The sequence below is a fragment of the Protomyctophum parallelum genome (assembly GCF_964188405.1).
Source record: "Protomyctophum parallelum genome assembly, chromosome: 3".
In the NCBI taxonomy this organism is placed as follows: Eukaryota; Metazoa; Chordata; class Actinopteri; order Myctophiformes; family Myctophidae; genus Protomyctophum; species Protomyctophum parallelum.
Genome location: NC_139698.1, coordinates 15297803 through 15308278, shown reverse-complemented (window position 1 = coordinate 15308278; position 10476 = coordinate 15297803). Strand labels below are relative to the sequence as shown.

General features: G+C 41.9%; 2 protein-coding genes across 2 annotated transcripts; both read left to right on the top strand.

The window, feature by feature from the left end:
• Window positions 1-321: 321 nt before the first annotated feature.
• On the top strand, window positions 322-2921 carry rnf183 (ring finger protein 183). Its single transcript, XM_083761744.1, has 2 exons — window positions 322-498; window positions 1323-2921. The coding sequence occupies exon 2, from the start codon at window positions 1402-1404 to the stop codon at window positions 2398-2400; it is 999 nt and encodes a 332-aa protein (XP_083617870.1). The 5' UTR covers window positions 322-498; window positions 1323-1401; the 3' UTR covers window positions 2401-2921.
• A 3925-nt stretch (window positions 2922-6846) lies between these two features.
• mgat1a (alpha-1,3-mannosyl-glycoprotein 2-beta-N-acetylglucosaminyltransferase a) lies at window positions 6847-10336 on the top strand. Its single transcript, XM_083761022.1, has 3 exons — window positions 6847-7048; window positions 7493-8425; window positions 8998-10336. Exons 2-3 carry the CDS (start codon window positions 7793-7795, stop codon window positions 9694-9696), a joined length of 1332 nt encoding a protein of 443 aa, XP_083617148.1. The 5' UTR covers window positions 6847-7048; window positions 7493-7792; the 3' UTR covers window positions 9697-10336.
• The last annotated feature ends 140 nt before the right edge of the window (window positions 10337-10476 follow it).

Genomic DNA, 10476 nt, shown 5'->3' with positions numbered 1-10476 from the left:
AGGTCTACCTCAAGGCACTTTCTTTCAAGATAAGACATTTAACTAAAAAGCTGAGCTTTGTATTGTATATTTATATGGGTCACTGTCATATTTTAAATGATATATGCTATACTATATTGTATAAGTTCAAACACAGACGTGCATACACACATCAAGTGTGGCCACGAATTCCATACATACAAACTTAAGTAATGTTTCAAATGCCACATTGACTTGCTTAACTGGTCGGACGAGAGATTGGAGTGGGAGGTATCTATCGAGCGAACAGAGGCAAGAAAAGGAGGAGGGAGGGACAATCAAGGAAGGCAGTATAGTATCACAGGTAGAACAAGTGACACGCAGATTAAAAACGGTACAAGAGGGGGGAGTGTAGGAGATCAGATGAGAGTCAAGTTTTGGTGTCGATGGAGATATATTGAATGGAACATAACTAATTAGAAATATTTTACATGCTGGATTATCTATGGGATTCATCCAACATTCACCTACCTCAAAAACGTAAGTGCGTTTGAATGTCTACAGTACACAGTGAAATCTTGAATGCTAATTCAACTGGACCTTCAATTTTACAGAGTTATGGAATTTGTTGTGTAACCTTAATGTCAGACATCCTGAATCATATTGCTTTTACTTATGTACATGAATGCATCTATTTAAATTACCCTTTTAGGTGTTGAGTAAAAACTCAGTACCACTCAGTCCAATAAAACAAACAAACAATCATCACATATTGCAAATGCAATGATGCAGTGGATTATATGAAAAAATATGTATGACCACAAAGCTGCCCGTCATGAAAATAAGAGATTAGTAATGGTTAAAAGGTTGGGGTTAATGATTGAGTGACTATGTAAAGTAGATTGTCATTATGGAATGTTTGCTATGGTATCTCAGATAAATGGTGGCTTGCTTTCAGTCAGCTGCACATTGTCAAAAAGTCAATGAGAAACCATTAAAAATTGATCAGTACATTGAAATCTATTTGACACACTTGAGTACAGTAAGCTGTGGTCATTACAGAAATGTTTGCCAATGACTTCTGTACAGGAAAGCCTATTAAGTAAATATGGCAACCCATTATCGAGACAATATTACCACATGCCTGTTAAGTAAATGAAACAATCAAACCAAATTGATAGCTTTAGACTACAATAGTACATTAGATTCTTATAGATTAAAATTGCTTCATCATCATGAAAGTGGTTTTTTTTTCAGGCATGCCTTTCATGGGTATGACAGCAGCTCACCTAATCCTGCATTTGCTTCCTGATCTGTTTGTTATTAAAGACCAGTCATCTTATCACATATTTCATTTTCCACAGCTCTTCTGAAGAAACTCTTATATAGGCAGGCCTGCATTTGAATCCAGCCAGCAAGGGACTGTGACTGCATCCTGCCATCATGAATGAGGACAGAGAGAGACAGCAAGGTGAAGGGAGTCGGGATGAGACCTGTGGTACCGGACAAGCCCCCAATGTCAAACCTAAACCCAAACCTGACCTTAAAGACAAGGCCACCAAGCAGGATCAAGGGAAGAAGGAGAAACCTGCAAAAGTGAGGCGATCCAAGAGCACCGACTCTGAGAGGGCTGGCAGAGATAGGGGGAGGAGGAGAGAACGAAGCACACATGGTCGGAGGAAACGTGGGAGGAGTGAGGAGACCAGACGGGATAGGAAGGAGGAAGGTAGGAAGGCGCAGCAGCCTGAAGATGAAATGGCTGATACAGAATGTGTTGTGTGCTTCTGTTCCTATGACAACATCTTCAAGACCCCTAAGCTGCTCTCTTGCGGACACACCTTCTGTCTGGAGTGCCTTGCACGTATCAATGTCTCCTCTCTAGAGCTCAAATCCCTGTCTTGCCCAGTGTGTCGTGAATTGACCGAGCTCCCCCATGGACGGGACCTGCCTCAATTAGGCAACAACCAGGACATCTTCCGCAAACTCCCTCGAGAGATGCAGAGGGCGATATCCATTCGCTTCAAACGCAGCAAGGGTCAGTTGGTCCTGAAGAACCCCCCTCCTAGCAGCCCTACCAAATCTACCACACTCTCCCTGCCCAAGAAGAAGCAGGATGGCTCCTCCATGGAGGGTAACGACGTCAACCTCAGCAATTTGGAAGAAGGCATTGCTCCGACCACTGTTGTGGATGTAGGAAGGCCCCCCAACAGAGTCAGAGGTCGCCTGCGCAGTTGGTTCCGCTCGGACCAGTGCTACTATGCTGTGGTAGCATCCATCATCACAATCACAGTGGCACTCATGCTAGTAGGGATTGTGGCTTTTGTTGTCATGCCCAATGTGGTTGTTCACGGGAGGCCTCACCATGTTAATAACCAAACTCTGGCAGATCAACAAGGAGGTGGCAACATACTAGGCTTTCCAACCACAGCAGCAGCACCATGAAGAGAAGGGGGTGAAATAAAGGACAGAAAACCCTCATGGCTCATATATATATGACAATGATTGGGATGGTCTGTGAACCTTAAATGACAGTGACACCAAAAGCAGCACAGACATACTGTATATGTTTTGGTTTAATGCTCAGTGGACTGAGTGAAAGAAAACAAGGAAGCAAGGAAATCTGTCATTGACTAAAACGTATTTGCAAGCATGAAGAGCTGTTAGCCTAGATTGTCATTGAACGATACCGGCTTAAAGGAGAATTCATTGATTTGGGTGATTTGGAAAACCCCTGGTCCGCCCAGTTAACAAGATGTGCAAATGCACACTCTACAGTGGGGGGGGGACACGCAACAGGCCAACAGCACGTGCGCCAAGGCCCACTCGATTATGATTGGAGGAAGGCCCCTCTCATCCTGATTGGATGAAGGCTGGCAAACCCTAGCCAAAAACGAAACCTAAGGTGTTTTGACCCCAGGGGTTAACTGGGGACAGGGAGGAACTCCTTATATGGTCAACACACTCTACAGTAGGGAGGATTATAAAAAATAAAAAAATATATTTGAAATCACTGAATATACCTTTAACAGGCCCAGAGTGATGTAGGCTACACGAGAACATGGAGACCAACTTATTTTTATTTCCTTTTTTATGTTTCCTTATGAAGTACACTGTGAAAGGCACTCTTGCAATGGACATAGAGAAGGCTATGAACATTTATATGGACAGCATCCATAGTGATGAGAAATCTGTAAGTATTCAGATCAGATGCACTAAACTCCTTCATGAAGAGTCCTAAGGATCTTTGTCTTTTTTATTGGGCCGATCAAACTGTTTGACTCAGGATGTCTACGTTTTGTATGCCATTCAACATTGTAAAAAGATATATAGATTTGTATTAAAATAAACTTTTGATTTTCATTTATTGTCAAATGTTTTTTAAATGATGTGTATTTTTCTCCAGAATAGAGTTTAATTTAAACACTCTAGATTTTTTTATAATGGGTTGAATCTAGAGTTGCAATACCTTCCATTGACTCCCCATTCATCCAATTTGCGTTTGCGATCTGCTTGTATTAAACAATGTTAAACTCACCAACATTGCAGCTCTAGGCCAAGCTTGAATTATCTTCTTTCAATCTGCCAAGCTTTTGTTTCGTTAAAAGAAGCAGTCACTGAACGGCCCTGCGTTACTGCGTACCACCTGTTTCGCATTTGCACATAATACAGGAGGCAGCAGCGCGACCCGTTATAAAAACGAGTGCTTCCAAACTCCAACACTTGGAAAAAGAATCACCTGCACAGAATTTCTTGACAAAAAGTAGCTCATAATGTCTACGGTGGATATTTATGAAACAAAAGCTTGGCAGATTGAAAGAGGATAATTCAAGTTTGGCCTAGAGCTGCAATGTGGTGAGTTTAACGTCGTTTAATACAAGCAGATTGTAAACACAAATTGGATGAATGGGGAGTCAATGGAGGGTATTGCAACTCTAGATTCATCCCATTATAAAAAAAGTGGTGCAACTCCCCTTTCCCCCTGCCTCTCTCTCTCTCTCTCTCTCTCTCTCTCTCTGTAATTAGCAGGCAACACTATCTCTCTCTCTCTGTTTCTGGCACAACAGCGCCACTTTTGCCCCTACTGGTACTCATAGTCACATAGGTGAAGACAGATGGACATTGCTGTTCCTTGGAGTGGTTGGTCAAAAAATCTAGAGTTGCAAATTGCGGCTAAGCCTAGTATCTGTAGTGTAGGCTATGGTTAATATAGACTATCTTCTGGAAAGCTTTAATGCCCGAAAAGATTGTAAGATGTTTACCAGCGATGCAAATGGTTGATGCTTGCATTCACCTGGAAAGTCAATATTATGACAGTCACAGCCAGTGTCAATGATTAATAAATAATGATGACCATTGTAGAGACACATTTCCAGTGACACCTGATTGCTGACGTTAAAGACTATTTGCACGTCTGCCTTTTGGAAACTGGTTTTGTTTCCTGATAGGCGATAGGCTACTAGCCTACTCCTGAAGACTAAGGTGTCAACAAACTAGGTTACTAGGATGATGATGCATTGCAGACTGTTACATAATGTGTTCAGGAAGAATATCTATGACACTATACAACTGTGACACTTTTGGGGAGAGTGATTTGCATGTGTTCAGTCACAGGGGCCAGGGCTGAGAAACCAGTTTGACTACCATGCAGGGGAATTTATGTGCTCTATGAAGGAAATCAGCTGCCATATTTGACTAGCAGATATGATTTGGTCAGTATTAGTAAAATGCTTCAACATACAGCACCAGTCCACAAATGAGATGGTCTAAGAAGTGTCTTAAAATAAATCAGCTGGGCTAAACTTTATCTAGGCTAATTTACCCCAAGTAAGAAATGTTGCATGTAGTCTAGTTTTTCCAAATCTTAAGTTTCCAAGATGTTCCTAAGGGTATAGGCCTAAACTAAATGCAAAGTTATTTAAAAGAATTAGCTAGGTTGCCCAATTATTTGTGGACTCTTATGTGGGCAAACCTTAGCCCTAGGCAAACCTTACAGCTGCCTTGACCCTAGCAACAAAAGCCACAAACACGCACACTCTCTCTCACACACACGCACACACACACCTCCTCCTCCTTTGACAACATAGCCTAGCTGCTATCACCCATTACCCCCGACCGGACGAAGCAAATATGGTCTGGGGGACTGACGCAAACTACTGTAATGTAACTGTAACCTATGTGCTGACTGCCTCCAGTCCTGAGCTGTTGTGTAGCTGTGAATTATTATATAAAGGTGTTGGTTAGCTAGGGAGAGGTGGCCAGTGATTGAAGCGTCAAGGAAGTCTAAACTGGAGTGCAGACAGCTGTCATAATATGCTCAGATTATGGCTTCTACTCCCTCTGCGTCTGCCCTGTCTGCTGTTCTCCGGTGTCGGGGGAATATTTTAAGCAGGAATCCACCGAACAAGCGGCCTGTCACACAGGCACGCAGCCTCGGGCTGTCTTATGGGGCGGTGCGCGACTCCACCAGTGAGCGCGGTAGCGCGTGTTTTCTGCGAGGAGAATTTACTGTGTCGAGGGGGGAAGGATCGTCAGCCACGGTGAAATCAGCGCCGCTGGAGGACAAAACGTTGCTGACAAATACAAATGATCGTGGAATTAAAAATCTCCGTCGTTCACACTGGAGAACGTGCACGCCGCCAGAGGACGCGCGCTCTTACGTGACAGGTGCAGGTGCCCCGAATGCACCGGTGCGCACATTGCAGTCTACGGCACCTGCAGCACACATTTATACAATAAAGTGTTTGCAGAATATCAAAGAACTTCCAGTTTTGAATGTGTCAGTGATTTTGCCAAGTTCGAAGGAAAGTGTAGTGCAAATGATAGTACCCCTTTTCATTCTAAAAGGGTGGTCGACTCTGAAGAATACCTGCATATCTTTTTCTATTTTGGTGTCAGAAATTATTTATTTTAACCTGGGGGTCTTGTCCTGCAGCCCTGATAATGCAAGAGAGATGGATGAACAGGGAAAAAGTACTACGCAAAATGTCTCAAATGTCCAACAGGTGAGCAGTTAAATCGTTATAAATGTCTAAAATATGGGGTCCTAAAAACCCAAACTAAGTGTCTGTTGTTCACACTTTCAGGTAAAGGGAGCCAGTGATCCATTGAAAGCCTGCTCCGATTCTAGACCGAAGAGCAAAGAAAATCGACCTGATTGATGAGGCCATGGCACCCTATAGCCTACTGCAATTTATCATAGGCCTATATATTTTTCCATTGTTGTGATGTGATCTCAAAATTGAACACTGTTCATTAATAAAATGTATAGAATCAGAAGGACTACCGAAGCATCAAGTTCACAAAGGATTTATTTCCTTTTTCTGAAGTGTATCATAATAAATGAAATGCTGAAACTTGAACTGACTTTATACGACAGTATTATAGCCAGGCTTTATTACCGCACAATCGAGCTATCAGCTATGTTGAGTATTTCTTCCAAAGTATTCGCAAATAATTAGGCCACTTGAATATGTGATGTATTTTATGTACAAAACATGTGGGCATGGGCATTAGGCATTTGTTTAATACATGTAATGTGAGTTTAAACTTTCAATTGTGGAGAAAACATGGACAAATTCAATTGATTAGCCTACATTTCACTCCACCACAACTGCTGCTATTATTAGTTTTTTATAGCATATTTCACATCTGACCAATAGACCTAGAATGCCTGTGATCATTTAATTATACTTCGTAAATTTTCATGTATGTGAAATACTGTACATACTGTATGTAACAACAAGAGCCGTTCTAGGGCTAATCTGACCTATGTTTTAAAGTGCAGAATAAACTTTCAGTGAAGGTTGTCCTAATAATTAGAGCATCGCGTTATGTAATTTTCTAAGGTGACAGTAGGGGCGGGACTTCCTGTTAACATGTTATCCGGAAGTTGTCGTCCGACTTCTTCAGTCTTGTGAGAAACAAGGAAAAGTAACGAGATTAGTTGACTTTATCGTGTATAATTCGCTAATGCGACATTTCACAGCGACACAGTACGTTCTTGTAATTTCGCTCGTTTACTTTCGCCGATTGTCATCGAAGAAATAGCCGAGAAATGGCTACAGAGGGAAGAAACTCTTATATTGTCAGGGTAAGGGCTAATTTCACTGAACACGTTCTTCCTTCAGCTGTACGTTATTTTGTACAGCCAATATGTCATTCGATCTGATGGACATGCAACAAGCAATTATGTCTTTTCATTATATAGTTATTGGTCAGTTAGAATAACTCTGGTTTAGCTTCATTTGTGTGCTAGCTACAGGTGATAATAAAATCGATTTGTGGCACCGGGGTTGGATGTCACACATTCCTCTGTGCACCGACTGCATGGCAGTGTGCAGTCCAATACCCATATGCTATTGCTAACCTCATTTCCTCATAAACGATAATATTGTAACTATTTAATTTTATTCATGTAATTGAATAGGTTATGGGATTTAATAACTTTGATAACAGGATCAGTTTTATATAGCCTTTTTAACTGTACATATGCTTATCTATATGCTTATGTTTGTATGTTTTATTATTATTTCAGGTGGAATTGGATAATGCAAGTTGAGGATCCAGAAATGCAAGATGCATCCTTTGCCTACCTGAATCTCTGCAGTGCCCAGCTTCATCTCTTTGTCACTGTAGTATGGCTTGGTAAATAATAATATTTAGTTGGTATACACAAGCGGAATAAAAGTGTGGGTCTTACTTAATTATGCTCTTGTGATGAGTCACAAGGTACTCCTCCCTGTGTCCTGGGCAGTACAGTACATTTTTATGACACCATTCCTTCAGCACCCTGTCTTCCTGACCCCGCTCCACCCTCTCTCCTGAGATTTGGGCCATGCTTCGCAAAAGAGGCTCTCTCATTCTCGGTGGTACGCTACTATTTGTCACCTGGAATGCCATACTGGTGCTTCTGTTGTGGGGGAGGCCCCCGTCTGGGCAGTCAGACAACAAGCCAAACAGAGAGCAGAGGGAGCTGGATGAAGGGCCAGCTTTTGATGTGGCGGCCGATGTGCTTCGCATGGCTGACACGTTTGAAGCAGAGCTTGAACTGCAGAAGAAGATCCTCCTACAGATCCAGGGTCATCGGTCACTGTGGGAGCTACCGAATAGAAGTGGACAGAAGCTTGCACCCCAACAGACTGCAATTCCTATCCTGGTTATTGCCTGTAACAGGGTCACCGTGAAACGCTGCCTGGACAAGCTCTTAGAGTATCGACCGTCAGCGGAGCTCTACCCGATCATTGTCAGTCAGGACTGTGGACATCCTGAGACGGCGGAGGTGATACATTCTTATGGTAATCAGGTGACTCACCTAAAACAGCCAGACTTGACAGATAACGTGGTGCGTCCGGAACACAAGAAGTTTCAGGGTTACTACAAGATCTCCAGGCATTACCGCTGGGCTCTCAACCAAGTGTTCAAGACCCTGTCTCATTCCTCAGTTGTGATTGTGGAGGATGACTTGGAGGTAATACCATAGTTCAGTGATTTTCTACCTCGGACCCCCATCTGAAAATATTTTGTGCTCATAAAAGATTTGTGTTATTTTTTTTGTCAATGTAAGTACTACAGTATTTACATTGGCTATTTAAAAATAGCCGATCTACAAGCTGAGCTCACACTCACTTTAGTTTATCCCTATTTAACCAATTTAGGCCTGAGGCCGATTCTAAAAAAAACTCAAACCTAACCTAAGGTAAACAATGCTGTTGCTATAGCCTATGAGACACCGAGATGGCTCACAGCATGAAAACTATAACAATGTATAAGTTACACACTGTCTAAATGGGTTAATGGGTATAAGCCATAGTGATGAAACAAATTTTTATGTTATAACTCATTTTGCTGGGGACCCCCTGAAACACCTTCAAGGACCTGTGGAGGTCCCCGGACCTCACTTTGAGAACCACCGCCATTAGTATAGTTAACAGAAGTTAGGATTGTGTTAACTATACTTCAGTTCACCTATTGTATACTAGTACAGTGTTACGTTGATTTGTGTTAATAAAGTATATTGAAATGTTTATTTTCTTCCTCTAGGTGGCACCAGACTTCTTTGAGTACTTCCGATCCCTTCATCCAATGCTGAAGTCTGACCCAAGCCTGTGGTGTGTGTCAGCCTGGAATGACAATGGCAGGGATGGCTTTGTGGACCCTGGTAAAGCCAACCTGCTCTACAGGACAGACTTCTTCCCTGGCCTGGGCTGGATGCTCCTCAAGGAGCTATGGGATGAGTTGGAGCCTAAGTGGCCTGCTTCCTTCTGGGACGACTGGATGCGCCAGCCGGCGCAGCGCCGTGACCGGGCCTGTATCCGCCCAGAGATTTCACGCACTTTGACTTTTGGTAGGAAGGGTGTGAGCCTGGGCCAATTTTATGACAAGTACTTGCGCTACATAAAGCTGAATTCTGAATATGTGCCTTTCACTAAAATGGATCTGAGCTACTTGAAAGAGGAGACCTACAGACAAGAGTTTGAGAATAAAGTTTATAGTGCTCCTGTGGTGAGTTATGAAGAGGTCAAGCAGGGTCAACTGACTGGATCGGGGCCCTTTCGTCTGCAGTACTCTAGCAAGGACAGTTTTAAAGTCCTGGCCAAAAACCTGGGGGTCATGGAAGACTTAAAGTCTGGAGTCCCACGGGCAGGATACAGGGGCGTTGTCAGTTTCATGTCGAGGGGGAAGAGAATCTATTTGGCACCCCCTCCCGGATGGACCCAATATGACCCCACCTGGAGTTGATCTGATATGCAGTAACCTGATTGAAATCTGTATGTGTCAATGAGGAAGACCATTCTAGGCCAAAGAATGAATTAGTTTCAAGTTTGTATTTGAATGAATGCTAAGATGTAATCTATCTCTGTGTCGATTATAAAGAATGGTTTATCCTTCTTCCTGATATAAGACTTATTGCCAATACCACTCAGGTCTTTTTCATGATTCCAAAACATATTTTTACAGTGTAGGATAAGCCTTAGCCTACATAATGATTTAACATAATTGCTGTAAAAATCAAGAGATTTATTTTTATATTATGCTATGCATATATTAATTCATTCAATGTCACATTTGTTTAAATTAAATTACTATTAACCTCTGTTCTTGATTTTTATTTGTCCGTAAAAATGTCTGTACAAACTGTGCAACTGTTTTGTTTTGTTATTTTGGTGGTGGTCACACTGGTCACCAATAATGGGCCTAACTAATATAATCCCTCTATCTCTCTGCCCTGTGGTAATACTTTCTCATTGATTACCTTTCAATCATACTACTTTTGATTTAATAATTGTCCAAAGAGGCCTCCATACATTCTTGTCACAGTATTAAAATAATAATAATACGTGTGTTATATTTTTGGAATAAAATCACCCATTTAACCTTTCATGGAAGGAACATTGTGTTTACCGTTTCTTCATGTAAGAAAAAAAACAATGTAATTCAAATAAATGTTAATATAATATGCAAGTAATGACTGGCCTACGAATCGATGTGGGTAACCAGCAGTAATAAACTTTTGTGTGT

Bases quoted from the DNA above. Each gene is read 5' to 3' on its own strand.
- mgat1a (XM_083761022.1), top strand. From the start codon at position 7,793: ATGCTTCGCAAAAGAGGCTCTCTCATTCTCGGTGGTACGCTACTATTT. The intron at 8,426-8,997 runs GTAATACCATAG...TTCTTCCTCTAG, and splicing joins TTGTGGAGGATGACTTGGAG to GTGGCACCAGACTTCTTTGA.
- rnf183 (XM_083761744.1), top strand. From the start codon at position 1,402: ATGAATGAGGACAGAGAGAGACAGCAAGGTGAAGGGAGTCGGGATGAG.